General features: G+C 35.5%; 1 protein-coding gene across 1 annotated transcript in view; it reads right to left on the reverse strand.

The window, feature by feature from the left end:
• Positions 1-11,963, reverse strand: part of PCDH11X (protocadherin 11 X-linked) — a 464,470-nt gene extending 452,507 nt beyond the window's left edge. The window contains exons 1-2 of the mRNA XM_087749107.1: positions 11,787-11,963; positions 1,781-2,364 (exon numbers count right to left, since the gene is read on the reverse strand). Coding sequence (XP_087605233.1) covers positions 1,781-2,364; positions 11,787-11,811 — 609 coding nt within the window. The 5' untranslated portion in view covers positions 11,812-11,963. The remainder of the gene's footprint in view (positions 1-1,780; positions 2,365-11,786) is intronic.
• Positions 11,964-24,788: the final 12,825 nt, after the last annotated feature.

Here is a 24,788-nt window from a genome sequence, read left to right on the forward strand (position 1 = left end):
AGCTGTAGCTTGTATTTTAGATGAGCTCCCACTTGTGTGACACAAATATGCTATCATTTTGCTGATTTGTTACATTCCATTTCTGAACACACAGTCCAAAAATAAACTCACAAAACAAGGCTGCTATTGTGGTGATCTGAACTGTTGCTCACTCAATCCCAGGGACTCCTGATCTTGCTGTTTTCTATTTTTTTTTCCTTTTCCTAGAATAACAGCACAATTCTCTCAGATACATTAACTAATATTTTTCTACTCGGACCATGCATTATTTTGCCACATTTTGTCTGTAGCCCTGGCTTTTTTATTATTTTCTACTCCTACTGTTATTTAATATGCTGTTATTCATTCCCCAGATTCTCATTTAAAATGCCAAATAAAGAAGACTGCATCCTATTGAATGCTTCTGGTTAGCTATGAAAAAAAAAAAAACCAAAACCAACCAAAACCAAACCCACACACATAGATCTATCTGCTCTCAGTATAACCTAGTAATTTAAAACTTTTAAAGAGCTTACTACAAAGACCTCAAACTTTGTAGTAAGTTCTTGAAAACTTTTAAATTCCTAGGCTACACCGAAAGTACACAGATGTATGTGGTTTTTTGTTGTTTTTGTAGTTTGTTTTTTTTTTTTTGGTGTTTTTAAGATAGCTAACCAGAAGCGTCCAGTGGGATGCAGTTTTCCGAGAGAGATTTTTATGTCTTTGTCACTAGTTAGTACCCACACTGCCACAATTACTTCAGGTTGTTAGCAATTTAAAAGAGTTAAAATAAGGCAGCACTTTATTTTTATTAAATTGCTAGTAAGTACTGATATCAGTGAATATTAGCTGTCAAGTCAATCAAGCAATATACTGGCCTATATAGCCCATATTCTTCCAGTCAGTAATGAGGGTGTCAGATTGGTTGCTGAGCAGTCAAACTACCCAATAGCTCCCTATTACAAATCAACATAAGTGAAGACATTTTCAGCTTCCCACATAATAACCCAATAATTTTAGAATAAGTTCCTTTCTTGTTCTAAACTCTCTACTTAAGTAAACTCAAGTGAAAGTAATCCTTTATTTAGCAATCACACACTCTTACACACCACCTGTCTACATGTTATTCTTTTGTTCCCTAATTGCAGTTCTCCTGTCATTTGCTAGAAAGGGTAAATGAAGCAAGCATATGGAATATCTGCTCTTACAAGGCCATTGGCACTGCTGTCCTTGCATTCATGCACATTTTGGACTTTCTCCTGCCCAGACATTATGCCCACCCAAACATTACAAAGCTGCTTTGACAAACGAATTCTTTTTCATTCTGGAATAGCTCATCAGTACAGAGGTGAGCATCACATCACACAAGCTTCTGGGCTAAGTTCTGCTGCTCAAATCTAGTAGTCATGCAAGAGGGAGACATAAAACCAATGCAAACTATTGTTGCACTTGGCGCTTTCATGTTGGTGGCGATAAGAAGACATCTTTAATGGTCTAAGACAACTGTTAGGCAAAGTGTACAAACACTTTGAATGCTGGTGGAGAGTTCGTGAAGACATGCATGTTTCATCATACTGCTACACGGATAGACATACACATACATAAACAGTTTTCCACAAAGCGAAGATATGATGTGCCAGAATGCCCTCAGAGGTATAGATTAACATTTCAAGACAGGAATCTGCAGCGTACCACTACTGTGGTACCCAGCTTCATATTTCTAATGGGTTGATGAGGACTGGCAGCATTTGTGGGAAGACCGTAATACAGACAGTAACATAAAAGAATGGAAGAAACCCACCTTAAGGAGTTCATAATGTTGAATACCATTCACACCAATGTCCGGATCGATGGCAGATGGGACAGAATAGCGAGAATTAATTGCTGTGTTTTCAGGGATAGAGATGTTAATAACTGTTGAGGGGAAGAGGGGGGCATTGTCATTTATATCCTCTATTAGGAATCTGATCTTGACCAGTCTGAAAACTTCATCAGGCAAAACAGCAACCTCCACCTCATAAAAGCAGCGATTCTCACTAAAGATGCCAGAGCACAGCTTCTCTCGGTCTATGCGGTTTGCAGTTGTGAATATCTCACCAGTGTTCTCCTCCACCCGTACTAATGGTACATCCCCAGTCTTATACACAAGCTTGAACTGTAGCGGTGAGGAAAGGGGAACATCTGGGTCCAGCGTTAGGTTAAGATCCTTGAGCAAATTGCCAATGAGGACATTTTCAGGCAGTTCTTCCCGCACGGTATAATTCTTCTCCTGTGCGCCAGATTGGAATACAATACAGGCTAATAAGACTGCCAAGAGGTAGGTTCCAGACAGCAAGTCCATCTCCAGAATGACTAATGAGTATTCGTGTAGAACGCCAAGAGTAGCTGGAAAAAGGAAAAGAAAGACAAATTCTTAAAAATTTACAGAATATTGTGTTCTTAAAGTGATGGGAGACATGAAAGGAGTACTCTTCCTACAGCAAATAACCTGAACTGTTTGAAAACCCTATTAGTAAAGTGATATTTGACTTAGTAATAAATTTTATACATTATGAAGGATTTATTTATTTTTTTACTTAAAACTGTTTACTAAACACTCAAGTAAGACTCAGAACTGGATGAGAGTGAATGAATAAGTACAAAAATCCCTATTTCCAGCACAAGATTTTCCTTCGCTCCTTAAGAAAACCTCTTCCTTTGAACCCTCTACCACATTGTCCTCAATTTTTTTGTTTCCAAAGAAAAAATATGTAAGTTTGCAAGCAACCATCTGCTGAGAACTAGATCTTTTTATACCTCTTGCTCAGAGACAGGAAACCAAGAACACTTGTCTTAATTCTCCCCCAAGTTTTGCACTGACAAATTTATGTAATACTTGTTAACAGCAAAGAAATCTGGCTATTTTTAATACAGGAACTTACACTAGCAGGAAAACGTTATCTAGTGGAAATTTGTCTAACAAATTTGCCTAAATGTTATCCAATGGAAATTTGTCTAACACAGGGCCACTAATACAGCAGTCCTTTTCTTTAAGATGATAAGATCTGATTTGATCTTTGAAAGTAAACATAAATACTCAATTCATTGAGATTTGGATTATGTGTCTAAATCCACAAGAGCAGGGCACAAATTCCTACACAGAAGGAGAACAGCAAAACATTGAAAGTCTTTTAGCTTTAGTTCTACATCAACAATTTTTCCCAGCAGGAAGGGTAAACTTGTAACCCTCTTAGTTCCCCAACTGCCCACCATATTGCCAGATAATCTCCATTTGGATACTTGTCATTGATTTCCAAGACAGCTGAGATTGCTTTTGCTTTCTTTGATTTTAGGGAAAAAAGGGGGAGAGAGAGACTATGCAGCAATAATTTCCCTTCTGGTATGTGGCAACATTTAATACATCTCCTGAAGAATGAACTGTAAGAAATTTGATATAATTTTAAATCTGGTGATGTCTGCTCATATATGAGCTAAGTACTCTGAGATACCAGTACCTTTAAAGTGAGATACAGCTTTGTTCTGGGCTGAAGAAAAGAAAATTTTATACTTTTCAACCTAGTTTCTGAATAACAATATATTCTCCTCTCAAGATTGTTAACAGCCTCAAGAAAGATGGAAGTAGGGATGACTTACAGGTACATACAGATATCTATATACCTACAGCTGAGAACTTCTAGAGGAAAAAACACACTATTGAACTCCATGTATAGAATATGCTACTTTGCCTAACCTTTGCATAACTCTGCCCTTCCAGAATTTAGGATAATCTAGGACAGCATTTCTGTAAGGTATATGTTCAAGAGGTCTGTCTAAAATGATTTTTTTAGTTAATGAAGTTTTATCTCCTACCAGCTTAGCATCTGTTTCAAAAAATACACCTGTACTAACTCATCTACATTCTTTTCATTGTACAGGTAAAAATGTGGATTTTTTTTCCTGCCTTTTCTGATTTTATTTTGCCTGCCATAGCATAGATTGATTTACTCCTGCAGATCAAGTTGCAGTGGTTGAAGAAATTACTGAAGCCAGTAATTGTCTTCATCCCTTAGTTATTGCCTTTCAGCAGTACCACTTTCAGGGTAATTTAAATTAAAACATTTGACTTTGCAGTGAAACAGATTAGGAACATTTAATACTGCTATTCCATTTCAACTCTGCAACTTTCTTTTGATTGGGAGTAAGTAACAGATAAAGAACAGTCCAACTAGATCTGCAAGGTGTATCTTTCCATACCAGCATGATTTAATTGTAAAGCGTTTTCTGGCTTTATAATTATACAAAAGGAGCAACATGAAATAAAAATCCAATCCTGCAAGTCTTCACTTATGAAATAAGGCATTGCTCACTGGAGTAATTCAATTAACCTGAATGAGATTGCTGACATGGGTGAGAACTAGGTATGCAGTTTATGTGGCATAGTTACCACATTACCTGCGGTATTTTAGTAATTCACGGACTTATTTGCAGTACTTTAGTAATGCTGTATAAGGCACAATACGACACTAAACGGCATTCAGGAGTGATGAAACAGTGTACTATAAACAGCTGTTTTATAAATCCATTATAATATTAAACTCTAAATATGTAAATAAGGAAGTCATCAGCAGATACTGATTATCATTAATGGTAACAGTATGGTAGCAGCATGAGTTTAATCAAAGAACTGTGGTGATACTCTACAAATATATTAGTTCGACTATTACGATTTTATTTATTAACTGTCTTACATTTCTGTAAATATATCTCTAACAATTGTCATCCCACTAAAGTAATTGCCCATGTACATTCAACCTGCAGAAAGCTCTTATTTCAGGAAAGTACATTTTTGTATCCACTATTATTGAAATAAATATATTTACATTGTTTCCATGCAAAACACCAACAAAATGTATGGGTTACAATGAAGAGCTGATATTTAAATGTTCCACTCAAAACAAAATTTCAGAATGGTAGCATGTTCCATTCATACTGGAAAGCACTATTCTGCCACTTTTTCTTCTCTACTAGAAGTTAAACTGAAAAACAACAAAACAGGGGAAAAAAAAAAAACACCTTCGCATCCTGATGTTTACAGAGTAATATTTTAAACTTGCATTTAATTTCTGAGGGGAGGAAATAATAAAAAAAGCCAAGCATAAATATAAACCAAATCTCTATCCCAAATTCTTCTGTGGCAATATTGATGTAAGGATTGCCTATAAATTATAATATTATAAAAATGTTGTATAGTCAGGTATATACATCTTCCACATAAATAATCTTACGCCATAAAAAAATCTTTTGATTATTAATAAGGTTATTAACGCTACACTGCTCCTCTCTCTAGTTTTGAAGATACAGGGAATTTTAGTCGCACTCAAAACAAAAGTCTGTGTTTTATCTATCAAGTTTTACAAAGCAATTTGAGTACACAAATCAAAGTCTAAAGAGTTCACAAAAAACTTTCCTGAATCAATTCTGAAAGTTGTGATAGTACCAGTAGATAACTTGTATTAAAAATAGCTGATAAGAATTCCTATAGCCCCAGTTATAACTGCAGTGGAGTTTCTAGGGATTATGAAATAACAACAGCAGGACTCAAAGAGGTATGTCAAGAAAGCTGTGGGGTGGAACATCTTAGCATTACATTACTATGCATACTTTTATTTACTTTTTTAAAATGAAACAAAGCTTGAACCATTCTATTAAAAATATTTTTGTGTCATGTTAAAGAAAACACATTAAAACATGGAAGTAATAGAACACCATTGTTATAAACCATGTTAGAAAAACGCTAACATGACTTTTCGTAATGTCTTTCACTGCTGTAGATTTTCCTGAATTACTAAAGGGCATAGACATGTAATAGGTAGCGTTATGAGTTTTAACAGAAAACTGTTTGGTCTCGAAGTAGAAAAGCAACCAACAAGGACTTACAATTCTTGAACTTCTGTAGAATACACTATTTTTAAATGGTGTTTACTTGTCTTTCTAAACAATTCCAGAACAGTTTTGAACCTTTAAAAACTGTTCTAGAGCTGTAGACCTTTAATGGGGGAAAAAACCCAACATAACTCAAGTTTTCTCTTGGAGAGAAAACATCTTGGAGTGCAACATCTCATGTCATAGGGAAAGTGGTGTTCTTAAAGCAACCTATTTATATAGTCATAGCTGTATGCTGCCTGCCATTTGTGCCGTAGCACTGACAGGAATACTATGGCAACAGCAATGCAAAGAAACAGAGCATGAGGTACTTTCTAGCAACCAAGCATTGTCCTGAAAGACATTTACGAAGTCAGAGTATTTCTAATGACATACAATATTTAATGTCTCTCATATTTGTCTACATAACATACACATACTGCAAAATGGGAAAACAATATAAATACAAATCCAAAAGCAAAAGGCAAGGCTAAAGAAACTGCAAATAGAAATTGCAGAGTCAGAGAAAACAGGACATTAAGAAAAATTGTCAAAAGAGAGCATGTGAATGGTAACAGATGGTGGGAAAAGTTAGAGATGAACTAAGACAAGATAAAAATACAAAAAGGAAAGAAGAAAGGAACTGGGCAGAAAGGCAGTCACAGTACAGTGTGTGGAAACAGGCTTTCTTGATGACTGGAATATAGAGGCCAAAAAAAAAAGTACAGAAGGCTAAACAGAGTAGTCCAACCCTCAAGGACCTTTCATAAGCTCCAGCACTCACTAACACTTTTAAGGTAGTAAAAAAAAATTAAGAACAAATAAAATTGTATAACAGAAGGTAACATTAAGCTTGCCAAGCCATTTTCCCATCTTTCAAAAGAATGCATTGTCTGTACTGCTGACTTCAATAACTAGTACGGCAAATGGCCCAGATGGACAGGATGGAGGGTAGGAGGGGGAAAAAAAACCATTTTGAGATTTGCTCTCCTTCATCGGAGTATGTATGCACTTAAATATACTTGCTTTTTTGTCCAATATACTAAATATTAATGGCATCATTTAAATATTATCGTTGTTCATTATTATCTTTATTCAGCAGCTGTCAAATCATACCTTGAAAAGTAGACAGAATATGAAAATTTTAACTACCTAATGGAGTATGATGTGAAGGTAGAATCTAAATCCATTCTTTGTACACAAGGCTCTACCTGGTCCCACCTGAGTCAGAATTCCTGTAGCTTATTACAGGACTCGACTGCTATTTCTTACTTAAGAGGATCACAGAAAAGTAGTAAATGAGTCCAGGTGTCCACTTCAGATGAAAAAGCAACACCATTTCTTGATGCCTGGGTTCAGATCTGACTTAGAGCAGAAATAAATAAGTTGTGGTAATATTTTGTAACTGCTATATCAAGTTTAAAAAAAAAAAAAAGTATTATAAACTATTTTAAAAATTCAGGAAAATTACACTGAAGTCCAAAACTACATCAATATCCAAATACTGAAATCATAATAGAGAAGAAATCCTGAAAATATCACTCCCATTCTTATCTTCATATTCCTCAACCTATTTTAATTACATGGACAAATTTAGCTAGTATAACACACTTTTTCAATATGACATCCAATTCAATCGCTGCTAATCCACTGTAGACTCCTTAAATAGGAGTATTTAAATCCCTGTGTTAAAACAGTGTTTCTCAGAGCAAAAGATCCCCATGACATGGGCTCTATTTGTCAGTCAATAGGATGATTATAATGTTATTTAACTGAAGAGTGAGCTATTTTCAACTATTCCAGTTCACAAAGGCTCCCTCTGAAGTGTCCATTGATAATTAAGCAGTTCTATACTACATGCCAGAGGTTCTGAATTTCTAAATCATGTTGACATGGATTTCAATTTTATCCTGTAGACCTCAGCTGCTGGATTGTTCGGTAGGATCTTTTCTGGTACTGGAGATTTTTAGTGGTTTTGTTGAGGTTTTTGGTTGTTTCTTTTTTTCCTGTAAGTCACTAACATAGCTAAACAGAGCAACATCTATCCTTTGTCACCACATATATCATGTTTCATTTAAGGAACTGGCTGGTTTTGATTGTAGTTAATGTTTTTAAAAAAGGTAGAGACTTTACTGGTATTTCTTACCATTTCTGATGACAATAAGAAACACTACAAAGCTGTTGCCTGACAGGAATCCCCCTCATTTTTTTAAGGCCAGGCACAAATGATAACAACCAACCTGAACTCATTTTCCCACTCTATAATGTTTCAAACATAAATTGTTTTGTAGCCATCAGTATTTATCCACAGAATCCACTTCCTACATAGTATATTTCATGATCATATTCAAAGACGATGACCTACCTCAAAGAGAAACAGACGATTTGTTATATTATCAAGGCTTTCAAATTCATTCCCTCATATGATTTTACTCTAAATCCACTAAGGGACTAATTTATTCTTTGATCTATTTTTTATTAGCATGATGGTACTGACTTCAATGAGGTTTCTTTAATTTGATTTTTTTTTCCCAGTGATGAACAAAATGAAACTGGAAATTCTTATCACCAGGAGAAAACATCACCCCAGATCTACTTAAGTCAACAAAAGAATTAAGTAAGTGTGAGCCACAACTTGCTTACAGTTGCATGCTCTCCTGATTCAGAGCCTTCACTGCTTTAGAAACGGACTACTTTTAGGTTGTGGGGTTTTGTTTGGTTGGTTGGTGTTTTTTTTGGTTTTTTTTTTTTTTTTCACTTTTCCATCACAGGGGGTAACAGGGGGTAAGAAATACTCTTCACTTGAAAAAGCTAATGACCAAAAGGCAGATTCTTGCAGCCACAGTGTGGAAAGCAAGAAATTGATAAATTCTTAGTGAAACAGAATTGTATATTCCTGATATTAACCTGCAACTAATAGGAACAGTGCTCATTAAAACTTGCATCAAGATGCTGGAAACAGTGAACAGAACTATAAATACACAACAGGCAGCGAGCATGCAGAATGGGCAAGTTGAACTCAATCACACTGATATATGGCATAAAGAGTAATTTCTTTTAATTGTTTCACATCAATTCCTGTCAAAGCTGGTCTCTTTTTTACTAAAATAGTAAGTACAGTCCATGTTTGGGAAAATGCATCTAGCAACCACTCAGCAAATATTTTAAAAATATCCTGTAACTGATTTCAGAATACATGCAGACAGAAGATATGCAGTATCAAATTTATTTATATACCTGTAACACTGGGAAATAGATAGTCCTGCTATTAGTAGCGAAACAGTTTTGCACCAAAGCTGCATAGAAAGCTAAAGGCTGAGAACAGAAATCTTGGAAAAAAAGGTGAAGATCTCCCTGATAAGCACGGCTATTTCTATTTTTTTTTTTAGAAAGAAACACTGCGATACCTAAACAAATAGGAAAAAAATGAAAACAAACAAAAAAAAACCCTAAACCCAACACACAAACCCTCTATAAACCTGCTGAATGTTACAGCTCTAAAGCTAACACAACATTGTTCTACAAATTCAAACATAGATTCACTAAAATTCAGTGAGACTGACTTTCAAAAACTATAAAAAAATAATCTAGTTATTAGTGGTATGATTCATAATGTCATTGTCTTAGTGTTTTATTTGTGTTTGCACACATGAATACATTTTACAAATCAAGCAAAAATTGCTCTAGTTTTGTTCCTAGAAAATCTGTTCATGCCTCAAATCTGAAAATTAGATCTCTGCTAAAGCAAACAAAGGAAAAGTCATCCATGAACTACTGGCAAGAGAATGCAATATCACAATAAGAAATTATGCGAAATCATATATGTGTATTTCAACTTAAAACACATTTTTATTCATTTCAAAATGAAAGTAAATCTGATTTAAGTCACTTGTGTCAAATCCTTTGAAATAGCAATTGTCATGATCACCTGTTTCATACATAATGCATTTTGCTTTACTGCCTCACTGCCAGTTAATAACTTTCATTACTGAATAGTACAAAAATACACTTCACATTGTCTACTAAACAATTCAAGTATTTCTGAATAAGGACAGGAATATTGCTCACAGCTGAATGTTACATTGTCTAGTACCTACTTATACTAAATACAATTCTGCCTAGAGTCCAGTCATATACATAACAACATTTCTTCATTCTAGAGTAGCAGAAATCAGCTGCATTCTTCCATCCCCCCACTTCAGTTCAAAACACAGAGTTGACGTAACTACACTAACTTACACTTCTCATTTAACCAAAAGTTCCATTTGTGACAACAGTGTTCCCAAAACTTATAAAAGAAAAAACAAAAGCTGTGTATTTTGACATTTTTTCTTCTAAAAAAAGTCTTGAGTTTAAAAAAAAAAATTCTTATACTTAGTAATTCTTGTTAAACCCAGGATATCTGGCATTTTACACTAGTTGCATCAAATTCCTGAAGGGAAAAAAAAAAAGTTCTCCTGGGTGTCAGGATTCATATCTTAGACTTTAAATGATACCAGAACCTTACTTTTTCTATACATTTCTTCTTCAATTGCTTAAACTTTTGTTTTTCCATCAGTTTCTCTCTGCCTCAGCATAACATATCCAGAGAAGGCTGAGTGTCCTGCGAATATACTCTCAGAGGTTTTAGTAACAAGTTCTTACAGTACTCCAAGCCTGAAAGGAAGCGAGTAGCTGAGCTTTCACCATAATTCTTGCTAAGCAAATTATCAGCGTGCCTACGTAAAACAGGACTAGGAGATGACAGCAACAAAGCATATATAAAACATATTTTAGTATTTGCTTATTCCGACCTCTTATCACGCTGTCTGGAAATGGACATTGTGTTCCATTTCTGATGCTGTAAGGCTCGTGAAGGATCATGTTAAAACATATAAAATTCATACACTTATGCGGTCCTTAACTAATGTACTTCATTATTTATCATTGTAATTAATAACTTGCTAAGCATCAAGGAACTTCTTTTCTTCTTTCTCGGTAAAGCAGGAAGAACATAGCTCAGGCAATTTTACATTCATCCTTGTGAACACTTCACAGAAGTAAAATGTTCCCTATTCAATCTATTTCCTTCAAGAAAAAGTTTATACAGTACAGCAAAAAAGACAATCTTGATAGTAGCATAGTCTCCACAGAAGTCTTCAGATAAGAAACAGTACATTTTTCATCCAGTGGCAGCATAACTACTCATTTTCATATGAGATTTTTTGTTCTTCTTAAAGATAGCTTAAATGTAAGTGAGATTCAAACTGGAAGGTACTGGTCAAGAGTTTAAAATATAAAATACATCATAAAAGACATTTTCTATACCTTAGCATGTATGTCACCAACTAAAAGCCTAATCACCATGTTTGTCCAGAGTTGTCACATGTAACATATGGATACAATACATAAGAATACATAATTACAAACCATAAACTCACCTCGGGAATCTTTCCAAGAGTACCATAAACATGGAACTAATTGCATGTGTTGGAAGGAATTTTCTCATAATTTATACATAGGCCCAAGTAGCAGGGAAGCAATCACATTTTTTAGCTAACTGACCCTATGTAAACACACTATATGAATAACACATCACAGTATGCAATATAAGGCTGTCCTAAGAGAGCACGATTTGAGAGCAAGGCTTTTGCAAGGGCAGATCAAAGCCACCTGAAGATAAGTTATATTAGAATAGAAAACAAAACCATAGTCCTTTTATAGCAAAACAAACAAAAACAACAAAAAAAACCCAGATTGAGACAAACCAGAAAAATAAGATTATACACAAATGTCTCTCCACTCACTATCCTGGCAGGCCAGTTCCTCCCAGACAGGCTTGCCCTGACCCCAGCTAGCTTAAGGGTTTACCACTCCTTCCACAGACCCTCAGGCAGCTTCTAGGAAAACCCTTTCTTTTTCTTTACCTGAACACAAAGACACAGCCACCATCTTTAGCTTTGGAAAGTCCTGTGACAGAAATTGCGGGAAGACTGGGGAAACACCACCGCTGACTAGCCCTATTCTCCTGCCCTCGCAGCTGCCTTCGCCCCGGCGGGACCGAGGACGGGACCGTAATGGCGCCTCCCGCTGCCCGCCGCACGCCTCAGCGCAGAGCGCCGCCCTCGCGCCCGCCTCGTTCTCGAAGCTTCCCCGGCGCGGGCGAGGCTGCCGGCTCCCCCCAGCGGTGGCTCCTCCCTCAGCCGCCTTCCCGCCGCCGCCGCCTCTCACCTGGGTGTTTCACCCCCCGCCTGGCGAAAGAGATACATCTGACAAGGTACTACCACTGCCTCACAAACATAAATATATGGGAAAGAGTAAACCTGTTCGGTAGAGCCTGGGGCACGGGTGTGTGTATCGTCTGTAGCATTAGGTATGCAGATGAAGAAAACTGGGGCAAAGAGAGGCTGTAATTTTTTGTAAATTTTTACATGAATAAGCACTTACAAATTCTCTGCAAATTCTGGCCCGAGTTACCACAGGCTGGCCTATGTAAATGCCGGTGTTTCATAGGTTCAGGTGGAGAGGTTATTCCGTGCTCTCTTTCCCAAAGCCACTTCAGTGCAACACTGTTGGTACAGACGTTCAGCGGTATGAGGAAAAAAATCCCTCCATTTAAAGTCTGTAAAGCACTTTGGGGATCGCTCAAAGTGAACGGTGCTGTATACAGAAAAGGTGTTAGCAATAGCAGCTGCAGCGTAGTGTGGCTTTAGAAAAATTTTCTCTCAGGAAGAAGTGAACCACCCTTTTTCGTGTACTAACTATAGGAACTACGTACGTAAAAGAAAATGAAAAGCAGTTTGATAAAAGATTTCTTGTGATTTATTAAGCGGAGACCAAAAGCGTCTGAGTTTGATCCCAGCTCGTTATAGTTAAAAGGATTAAGCTCAAGCCTTACTAATTCATATCTTACATTATTGAGGGCATGAATTTATCTCTTATGATGTTACAATATAGATAGAGTAAATATTTATTTAAAATTCAATCGAATTCAGTAAAATCATGTGATTATTTCCTTGTAGCATAACTCTGTCTTTAATTACCTGTTGTTCTTCCAATCCTCCTAAGGAGGATTTCTCTCCTTAATACATTTGTAGCTTGAAATGACCTTGTTTCAATATGTTGATACAGTGCAAGTAATTAAAGATAGTAATAACAACAATAATTATTTTATAGTGTGCTTTCTGTAAACTTTTTTTCACATTATTTGATGTAGCTTTCAAACAAAAGATGTATAGCAAATTATGCATGAATTAATTACAACAAAATTTAACTTAATTCTTTATATACTTATGGAGTAGGACTGAACTTTTAATGACTCGATATTAGGATATGCATCACTATTAAAGATATACCAACTTTGGAAAGGTGAAATAATGTAAATTTTTAAGAAATTTCTCTTACTAGTAAAAAGTATCATGACTTTTTGATATATAAGAAAAACACTTCTTTAATTCTATAGCTTATCTAGACAAAAATGTAAAGTATTTTTCTTTGTTATTTAAAAAAAAAAAGAAATAAAATGACACTGGAATCATCTAACTGTTCTGATAAAATACTTTCTAGTGCATAGCACCTCTTATCCTGACAGATCCCCAGACTGCTGTAGAGGTTGCAAACACATGGATTGCTTCTCAAAGCACTGAAATTCTGTGCCAGGAGCACTACACTAAAGTGATTCTGGAAAGGGGATTGAAAACTAAATTATCCAGTGGAAATGATGGAGCATAGCTATTTAGACCTGGGAGAAAGCAGCTACCAAAATTCAGTCGGACTACGACTACTTGTACAAAAAATACTGAGTAAAGAGAGTCACAGAATTGGATGAAGCAGAATTATAATACTTTAAAATGTGTTACAGCAGTGTGATGTGCCGGGCCTGATTCTGTACTTTAAATTTTGTTTTACTTGTGTAGTAAATATGGTTTAAAAAGTGGAGGATCTGGTCAACAATTTTCTATTAAATTGATTGAAAGCCCACTGAAATCAGCGGTGTAGTCTGTAGGGTTTACAAAACTTGCCAGAACTATTGCTCTGGAAATCAAATGCCTTAACTTAAGCATAAAGTGAGAGAGCCTACATATCTCAACAACAGAACTTTATTAAATATTTGCATAGACTGTAATATGTCAGCATTGAATACTTAATTTTAGATTTTATTACAAATGCAGGCCAGATCAAAACAAGCGATGGTCTTGACCGAAGCCTGCCATGGTAAAGCTGATGCTTAACAGAATCTCAGAAAAATTGATTTTTAAAGTTTTGCCTATATTCATGAACTTTATAAAGATACTATAGCTCCTTCACAGACTTGTACTCAAATAATGCAAAACGTGTTCTTTGCATTTCTTCACTGCCTCCTCACTGAAACCTGTCAACAATTAGGATGAAATAAAAGCGGTTTTGTAATGTGGACAAAATATTCCTAGCTAGAAATCTGCATGTCTGTTGACTTAGTGTGGCCAGCCTACTGTCAGTGATGTCCAGACACACGTGATGTGGCATAGACTCAGGCTTGTAATGTAGAACAAAAAAGTTTGGGATATTATTTCCCATCCATTCGCCTTCTGACATAGTGCAAGAGGATGAACAGCTTCAGGAGGTTTTTAATGGGGGAGGGGGGGTGGAACTCGTAACTATATTAATAATGAGAACAGTGTACATCTGTGTATCAGAGTCCTGTAGGTCATTGATGTTCATGAAAAAGCTTTTAAAAATCATATTGAAGCCCATTTTCTCATGCAATATCATGGGCCCACGATGTGTTTTATCATTACTGGTACATTGCACAGAACAGTTTTGAAGAAAATAGAATATTAGTTCTTGAAAGTAGGAATTAAAAGTGGACAAATCTTAAAGCAATAATGTGAACAATTATTAGATTAAAGTTTCAAATAGATCTATATTCTTCTTCCTCTGTTTTGTCTAAAAGTCATGTCCCTAATCCACAAACCCAAGTGAAAAAACTAATTTTGCATATAAATGGAGTGGCTTCGCCACTTGAAAACAGCTTATTATTTAAATGTAAGAAAGATAGAAACGAGCACAAAAAATATCACAAAACGTATACCAGCCTACTAGCTGAAGTAATCACTACACAGAGAATCTTTGAATAACATGGGATTGTATTAAATACTGTGTCATTTGTAAGTTCTATCACGCTTCACATTTTGGTGACTTTGCCTGTTTCAGTCAACTAGAAATGACCAAAGGCTTTTTTTTTAAATTCTGGAAATTAGACATTTGTATCAGGGTTGTAATAGAAATGTTGTGAAAACACATCAGACAGACTGTTCCTTTACGTCAGCTAATTATGCCTCCAAATCTAAGACCTACCAAGAAAATGGATGTTTTTCTTTATATGCAGAAGTTGTTTTGAATGACTTAAGCAAGAGGCAGTGCAAGTGACACAAGGACATAATTGCATGTTGCTTCTCAAGACAGAGGAACAACAGTGATAAGATTAACTGCTCCATCAATTACTGGCATAAGAAGTAGAAATATTGATTTGTGATTAAATGAATAGAGAAAATAATAACATTTCAGATCTTTAACCTCTGACAATGTAACTGTCAGCCAGAACGCCTAATAGTTTCCAGTAAAACAGATGCTCAGAACTTACAAAATTCAAACCCTGAGCGTTTAGTAAAGAAAACTTGGCGTTCTGTTACTGAAGTCTATCAGAATTCCAGTGTTGTGTTACAAGTGATATGTATTAAATGCATTGGAGTAAATTTCCCAAAGAAAATGCTCTATTCTGATAAAGGAACTGGAAGTATTCAAGTATTGTGGTATTGAAAAGTAGCCATAATTTCTATTACAACATAATCATTAGGAACAAAATATCGGAAGGTTTAACAGGACTACTGGAATACTTTCCTGGAACTTAATGATGTTTGTCCCATGTATGCTTTAAAGTATTATGAGATATTTTGAATTTTTTCAAACATGCCAGTATATAAAAAGAGTGTGATATGGTGTTTTAAGTTTGCAGGTCTGTTTGCCTAATAGAATTCCACTATATGTGACACAGTACATAACACCTATTTTCTGATATCCAGAGATGATGAATTCCTAAAGGCAGTCTAATGTCTCACAGTGATGTTTCTCTATGCGTCAGTAGAAGTGTGTATATCATCAGTAGTTCGTTCACTACTGCTACTGCCGGCATTAGCGATGGGATATTTTTTTTTTTTTGCATGCCACGTATCACAGATTTTTTACTCTTTTTGACAGAGTTTGAGGAGGCATATTATTCCTTAGTGCGCAGTGTGGATGGATGCTGCATTGTTTTAAATGGAGAATCGTTCTCTGTAACCTGAGGGATACTGCCAAGTCTGATTTCTTTAAAATCAATTCAAGAGATTCATGCTCAGACTTGGCTGGAATGTGGAGGCATACACTTTTTGATCAAATCACAAAAATACAAGTTCTTGTTGTTCCTCTTCTACTGGAATGCAATGTGTTCTTGTTGGGAAAAAAAAAATCAGATATTTTCATGGAACACACTATATTCTGCCATATATTTGCTGGTGTGTTCTACTGTTACTCAGATTAAAGCACACAAATATCAGGTTGAAATATCTTTTCTGTCCTAGAAAAATATGATCAGTCATCTGAATCCGTTGTTTAAATTCATATGGTTTCAGGAGAAAATGAAACAAGTAATTACAGTAGCCACACAATGCCCTTTCTTATGCAATTAGAAATCAGTGCAATGGGGCTTTCTGTTGTTTGTTCATTTATTTGTTTTATAACAGAGACATTGGGGGAATTCAGTTGAAAAATATCTGCAAGATGAATTTCCAAGCTGATGACCAAAAATAGCGTTGCCTGGAATGCAGATTATGTTCCATTGCTTGGTTCAGATATATACTTCTCACATGGTCTCTGCAGAACAGTAAATGCTTTGCACTATCCTTGACTGCTAATATTTTAGAATTCTATCAATGACAGATAAAGGAATCATTAGAATTTCAGCCATCTCATTAGTCTTGCATTTGACCTGAAATTAAGAAGGTGAATAATCATATCAAAATAAATCTGTGGTTAATTATTTAGCCATTCAATTGAACAGTAAAACTATTTTTAATGAAGGCTTGTTATCGAAATTATTATTTCATTACATTTTAAATAAATAAAATCTATACTTTTTTTTTTTTTAAAAATCAGTGTCCAAAAGCTCAAACTGAACACCACCTCAAGTCACCACGTATCTCCTTCTACTGACACTAACAAGAGTCACAGACCGACAAATGAAAACATCAAAATTGCTGAAAAATATAGTTTATCATGGTTTGTTCTAGCATAGGACTCAGGTTGCAATACTCAAGGACCACAGGTCACATCTAGCCTTCAGTTACTAAAAACTGAACCAACCAAACAAAAAAAAAAAACAGTAATGTGTTGCTTTGCTTACTATTCTTAATTATTGTTTTCTATAGATTGCTGTCTGAGATCAGATTGAGTGTATGTGTACAACTAATTCCTAAAAAGTTAGCTGTTACATTTGCTCCTTAGAAACAATAAATAATACTGACCCTTTACATGTTTCTAAGCATAATACAATAACCCATTAAGTTTCTAAAACAAATGCTGCTACTACTATGTTGTACTTGCCAGTTTTTAACTTCCCTGAAGAGAACTAAGAGCTTATGATTTAGAGAATATACAGGTTCGTATCCTGTCTTTTCGTGGGAAACTTTGATCTTTTATGGTAGTGGGAAGGAAAAAAGATGCACATATAGCTAGATGTTTCAGTGTTGCCAGCACTGTTAAGACATTGTGGGGTAAGAGAAGAATGTTTTCGCTATAATTATGAATGAGCTACTGGTCTTCCTTAAGCAAACAGAGAGAGAGGGAACTAAATATTGTCTGCAAGGCAAGAACAAAATAATTGTGTGCTAAGTTGGTTTTAGGTAGGTTTTACTATCTGCAAATTTCCATGCATATGTTACTTTGCATTAGATTTAATTTCTATTAGAAATTAAAGATGCATTTTTATTTACTTATTTTTCACTGAGTGCTTTTGCAAATTGTCTTTGTGTAAGTCTTCATTACTATGTTTTAACAAGCAGGCCACCTAGTGCCTAACAATAACAAGTACTCCATAATGACCTTAAGTGTTCTGCAAGAAGAAACAGTAAACTTAGTCGACTGGATATCAAAATCATGTTGCCATGTTACAATTCTGCAAAAATAATAGATAATTAAGTTTCCTCCCCCATCACCCTAGAGTAGGAGTGTGACAGTTTCCTGTAAAAATTTTAAATATGGAATAGATGTGCACCTTTTTCTTCTTAAGAAAGATCAAATTCTTTTCTTTGAAAGCTAATTTTGTAAGTAATCAAACTACTTGTAAGATTTCAATTATTTCAATCTGTTGCTGAAAAAATAAATGCCAGTCTTTTTCTACAAGTAAGATTTCCCCTTATTCTTGGACACATGTAATTTCTAATTTAATCTAATAAAATGAGGAATAATGTAGTATTTTAATAGTGTGAATGACACATCTGGTACTACCACAGCAAGGGGTATTTCCTCCTAATTTCATTTGTGTCAGTATTTTAGAGTCCAATTCAGCTTCTTTTAAGATTGTTGGCAAAGCTTCCATAAACATCAAGAGATACAGTGCCTATTAAGCTTTCTGTTTCATCTTGGCGATATACTGCTTTCCTGTATACTGGAATGAAAATTCAATAATCTCAAGAAGCAGCCAATAGTCCCTCAAAGTAAAAAAGACTACTTCTTTCTTTACTCAATTTTAAATCACCCTTAGTACTTTCCTTGGAATAGTGAGATTTTAAGCCTGTGGAAAGGCTTATTGGAAAGTTATTGGAAGATACTGAAAATATTTTCTTTTTCAGATTCTGTAGACCAATTTTCAAATATTCTAATTTGACATGTCTCCATGAAAGTAAGTCAGATCACAAATGGTTTAGTCAGAACCAATGCTTTAGTCCTCCTGAACTTCAGTGGAACTTAGCTTCCCACGGCACTAGGAAATGTATATCCAGTGCTGGATATCTCATCCAGTGCTCTTAAAGTCCAAGTTAAATGTTTTTTCAAAAACCTATTTATGCTGGAAAGCATAATTCCCTGAATCTTCTGGTTCAATGTATAAACTTACTTAGGACTTATGTGTGTATGTAAGTGTGTGCGTGTGTACACTGCTTATATGGAAAAGAAACAATGAAAAGCATTCAGTCAAATAAACTGCTTTTGAGCATTAAAGCAAAATTTAAGAGAACATGTCCATTACTTACAAATCTACCTCAAGGGAATAGTTACAGATTTCCTTGCCCCAAGATACTGAACATTTTGTAGGTGACAGTGACCGTATAACTGTCCAATACTATCCAACACCATTTAGATTGCACTGCATTTATTACTGATGAGATTTACTTTGATGGGCATTTATATTTAAAAAAAAAAAAAAAATCACTCCGAGGTGTTAAACCTGCCTAGAACAGGAAGTAAATTCTGAATGCGTTTGAAAGAAGAGAATCTTTCCTTCTGTGGTAAGTGAAAGCTCCCATTTGCCAAATTTGAAATCTAAAATTTAGATCCACAGCAATAAAATTCCCCTGTAGCATTTTTGTGAGCTTTTTGGAGTTTCACAGGGAGAAGGAATTACCCTTTCTGAAACATAATAGTTTTATTACACATCTCTTGATATATACTAGTCATGTATTAGAAGGATAAAGGACACCCATCCATACCTGCTTGATGGATTACTTCTGCTTTTGTAATTTGAAAGGCATCATCCCTACTCAGACATTAATAACAGCAAAAACCACCAGATTGAACCATTATTTATGCCCTGCCCCAAAGAATCTGGGGACTGTAGGACAGAGCCAGTAATATCTGGGATAATTAAAAACAGAGTACATGAACCAGATCATGACATGACCATGAATCTGCCCCATGATGGATTTTTAGTTGGATATGAATGTTACAATATATGAAATTCAAATTTATCAGAACAATACAATCTAATACCAACATGCTGGGGTGAGATGGCATTCCCAGAACTAAGAAGCATGGGCTGAATTGGTCTCTAATGGGGATACAGTGGACAATTTCATAATATAAGTATTAATTTTCAGGTTTGCTGGGGCTCCTGAAGCTGACAGAATTTTCACTTTTTCCAGTCTTGAGGAATCAATTATGAAGCAGGATCCAAAAAGTGAAAACATCAATACTGGCTGCAAGAATGGCTGCACTACCAGTGCTGCTTGCCCTTTGCTGCCTAGCAGTTTTCCTTCTTTCAGAGTGACAACTGTAAAAGAACTTAATCTAACTACATGTTAGAGTAGAGGACCTGTGACTGGTTGTTGTCATCAATGTGTAACATCCCTTGGGTGACAGGTTCTCTCACTCATCTGAGTGCTCGTGCATATTGACAAGGATGCTGCCTGCCAAAAATGACAATACTGTACAGTATTTCGTTAGCTGTATCTCGCCTTCTAGACTGCTGCATGCCACAGGATAGTCTGCTATCCCAGACTGTCTTTCACAAGTAGGTCCTACACCAACAGTATTCTTTCAGGTCATTAAGAACCGGCGTCCTTCCCTGGAAAACTGAATTTTTTTCTGATAGGAGTGAAGGGACTTCAAGGGAGTGAAGTCATGCATAACGAGGCTTGTCCTATTATAAGGCTAATCTATAAGGCTCTGTCTTTATTCTTTCTATCCTCAGCATAAGACCAGATTAGAAATAGCAACAAAAGGTTTTGGTTTCCTGATGGACTAAAGTAGGCTGGAGGGACAATGGAATTGGCCATTGCAATTTCAACATTGGCATCTATTCTAAGCTCCAGTACCATACGCTGCTGCAAGCGGAGTGTAAAAATGACAGCATATCTATGTATCAAAACTAGTCCTACAGTAGAAACACTGGTATTATTTGCAAAGTGGTTAATCATTTATAATTCTTCTATTTGAGGAAATGGCCAATAGTATTAGCCGTGCAAGCCTCTGTGGGCTAATGTAATTAGTCTTATGCATTTTAAGACCAGATAGAATGGTATTAGAGAGAATGGAGGACTATTTTAATTGGATGATGGCAAAATCCCTCTAAGCACTATGGCTGTCTCCTGTGTTCAAAATCCTTTAAAAAGTTCACAGATTCCAGTTGTTTTCTGCAGTAACAGTATTTCTATCTAAATTATATTAAACGTGTCAGCTCATTTCCAGAGTAAAAATGATAAAAGCACATTCAACTTCTGCAAAGCTGATCACTTTAAAGAAAAATATAAGATAATTAAAAGCTGTTACAACTGACAATACAACACTGCAGCTTCAAAATTCTCCCCTAATTACAGCTGCTAACTTTTAATAGCAACTGTAACAGTGAGTCAGATTTGATATTACAATAGCATCCCAACCTCTTCTTTGGGAGAAAGGCTCTTGGGAAAATACAATTACAAGGAGAGCATATCCAGCTAAGACCACTGCAAGTTTTGAAAAGCCAGTGATTGCTTTCATTTTTATTCTTGTTCAGAAATCTAGATTAGTTCCCCTTTGTTTGAATGCAGTCTTTTCAAAAAGGTCAAATGTAACCAGGTGGAGCTGATTCCCTGAAAACATTAAGGGGCCTTAAAGGGAATGGGCACTGCTCCTTGAAAAGACCTTCTTCTATAAGTAATTTCTGAGCCAAACATAGAGCTGATATAAATAGCTTTACATCATTCCTGTTCTTGTAAAGTATTTGCATGACAGGATAGAGGAAGGGCAATCTGAATCTTACTGTACTTCTTGGTTTGGTATTAATTTACCTTTTCTTAATGTGTTACAGAAGACAGAAATTCTGAAATTGCTATAGCTTAAAAACAGTGGATGTTTTTGCCCTCCAAGAATATAGTGTCTCCATTGTCCTTAACAGGGATTAAAGGAGGGATGAAAATGAAAATTAGAGCCAGTTAGGCTTTTTCTCAGCTGTACAACAGGAGCTGTTGATTCCTGGTATCCCAGTCAGCCTGACTCATCGGGCTAGCATGTGTCTCCTTTAAGCTCGTGCAATTGGCATTTCTTTCTACAAAAGGAGGATACAAAAGTGGAAAGGTCTGAATTCCTTATCAGCACAAACTGAGAAGATTCCCATGATGGACATTTTGTCCAGAACCTGGCAAGACTTTATAGGTCCTGTGCTTTATATGTTACCCGTAGGTTTAAGGTCTTAAGGGTACACATCACTATCCTCTAGGGACACTTACTAACTCTCATGTGAATTTAGGGGCATGTACTGTATATGTACCTTTAAACCAAAGCGGTTTTTAAACCAAATCACTTTCTGTGATTTTTAGCCATCACTGAGGATTTGCTTATATGAAGAAGTAGTTCCATCAGATCATATTGGTGATTCAGTGCACAGAGAAATTGCAAAATATCTTATGAAAAGGAAAACACACAAAATTTAATCACTGGTCTACTGTACTGAAATGAATGCTAAGATCATTCTAAGATCAATACAGTGTTAGAATAAAAACGGAATCAAATTCTTTTCTCAGATAGTCAGTGGTTTAGGTTTGTCAAATTAATGGGCAATTCTTTGTAGACTTCATGGCTTATCCTGTCAGTTTCTCGCATTAAGCAAAATTACTATTAAATAATTCTTTCTGAGGAAGTCTTTGGGCTTAACGCTAATGCCAGCATTCAGGTATGGAAGATGTATTTCTGTACAATTTCACCTGCTACACTTCCAAGCAGAAGGAAGAGTAGAGGAACACAATGCTGGGGTTTTCAGTCTCTAAAGTATCTTCTGATTTGTGGTATTGCATAATTCCCAAAGAGTGATACATAGTCTATTTTGAGAAAGGGTGGAATGAGAAAATATGAAGTTTTGACTTACCATCCCTTAAGAAAAACCTTCCTTAAGATCCAGCTACTTGTAAAATCCGTATCTCTGTCACTGAATAGCTACTAAGAGCTGCCCCCAGGACAGAGTTTCAAAAGAAACCACCATCCTGTCCTCATAGTAGGACATCAAGACATCAGTTAGATACCCTGTATCACAAGGGTCTCATCCAAGGGTCCGCAACAAGGCAGCTTCTATGCAGCTGTCTTGCGACATTTCTGGTTACATTATAATTATTTTAAAATATGTGGCCATCATGGAGTGAGCCATATAGAGCAATTAATACAGACCCATACTTGTTGCCATCTGCTGTGAAATTTTCAGAGGCCTTAAGTGTGAACCATGTGAAACCCTTTCAAGGCTACTCTTGGTCTGGCTATACCCTATAGAGAGACCTCACTTATCTCCCTGTCTCCTCAGGTAGGAATCAGCTATCTCAAACCTATGACATTCACTCCAAAGTCATCATGGGGAGGAAAAACATTGTCAGTGTCGCTTCAGGTCTCATCTGGTTTTAAAAGTAATTGAAGAGGAACATTTCATTCAATTTAAAGTATCCCAAGAGTAGAAGTTAGTGGAAAAGAACTTCTAAGAGCAAATGAGGAAGGTTCTAAAAGAAAAATACTCAAGGGATCATATCTCAGACACAAATATTTTTTTAAATTACAGGTGCTCATAATTACTTGTAAGGGAGAAAACTAATTATGGCAGTCTTTAGGGAGCTTAAACATGGTAAATACTGAGAGAAAGCAGCCTGGGTTTTTGAAAGTTATTTGTATACATTGCTTACACTTTCAGTCCTTGCTGGTATGTAAGCATCTTTCTTTTCTTTTTTTTTTTTTTTTTCATTTTGTTGTTACACATGGGTATTTTTATTTATGTTAAATATGAGAAATAAACCTCAGTTCTTTCTGAATTTTCTGCCTTTAAAAGTTTCAAAAGGTTTTGTTCTTATAAACAAAGAATATTCCCATGCTCACTAAATGAACACATGAAAGCTTGTGTTCATAAACAGAAAAAGCTATCTGAATGTATTCTGTACTGCCAGTATATATTTAAGCTATGGTGGAAAAAATGTAATTTTTCTTTTTCAAATGTGAATGAATGTGCTTTTGTACTGAGACAAATAATAAACATTGAAATATTTTTCATATATTACTATGGAAAATTGCTGTTGTACTAGAACACACCGTATGATAACAGATACAGATGTGGCTTAAAAGATCACATTCAAACAATTGGAACAGCTAAATATGTTTTGAATAAGGCTTTTGCACATATCCTAGCTACTGGTATCTTCTATATACTATGTATTGAATTGTTGTTCAGATTCAAATTACCACAACCCCAAGGAAAACGTGTACAAGCTATGAGCCATGTGTCCCTTTCTAGATGTCAGCTATGTTGGCAAAATAAGGAGCAAAGAAGTAAAAACTCAGTTTTATTTTATATTACTTAGCTAGTAGATTACTACAGCATGTCTGGATTCATCAGTGAGTTCTAGAGTTAATCACAATAAATTAAAATTAAGTATGCTTTTTACACAATAAACTATAACTACTCAGCACTGTTGTTTATCATATATGGTTTCTGGTTCCCTGTCATTCAGACAGGATGCTATGAGCTTTAAAATCTCCTCTTCCACTGACTTTAGTAAAACAGAAAGGACGGAAAAACGGAATGAAAGAAAATAAACATTTTTTTCCAATAGAGAAAAACAGGATGCCCCTTCTTCCAATCTTCTTCCTGTTTTTTATATAAAAATATTTTAAATAAACCAAACCAAAGCCTACCTCAGTATAATCCCAATAAAGCCAATGGCATAGAGATATAATTAATTTTAAAGAACAGTACAGCCATGTACTATATTATTTTGATTTATATTGACCTCCCATTGCCCTAGTTCGATTGGAGTCAATGTTAATTTTGGTAGTGTGAGAGATTCACTGTTATGGTATTTCTGATCTTGTATCCGTTCGAAATATTTGCATAGCAAAAATTCTGTTGTATAAAAGGCATAAATTACATCTAATATTATGGCATTATGAATTTTGTGCCCTGAATGCTAAAT

This window comes from Nipponia nippon, unplaced genomic scaffold (genome assembly GCF_047370975.1).
Source record: "Nipponia nippon isolate SJK-2023a ecotype South Korea unplaced genomic scaffold, ASM4737097v1 scaffold_12, whole genome shotgun sequence".
Taxonomy (NCBI): domain Eukaryota; kingdom Metazoa; phylum Chordata; class Aves; order Pelecaniformes; family Threskiornithidae; genus Nipponia; species Nipponia nippon.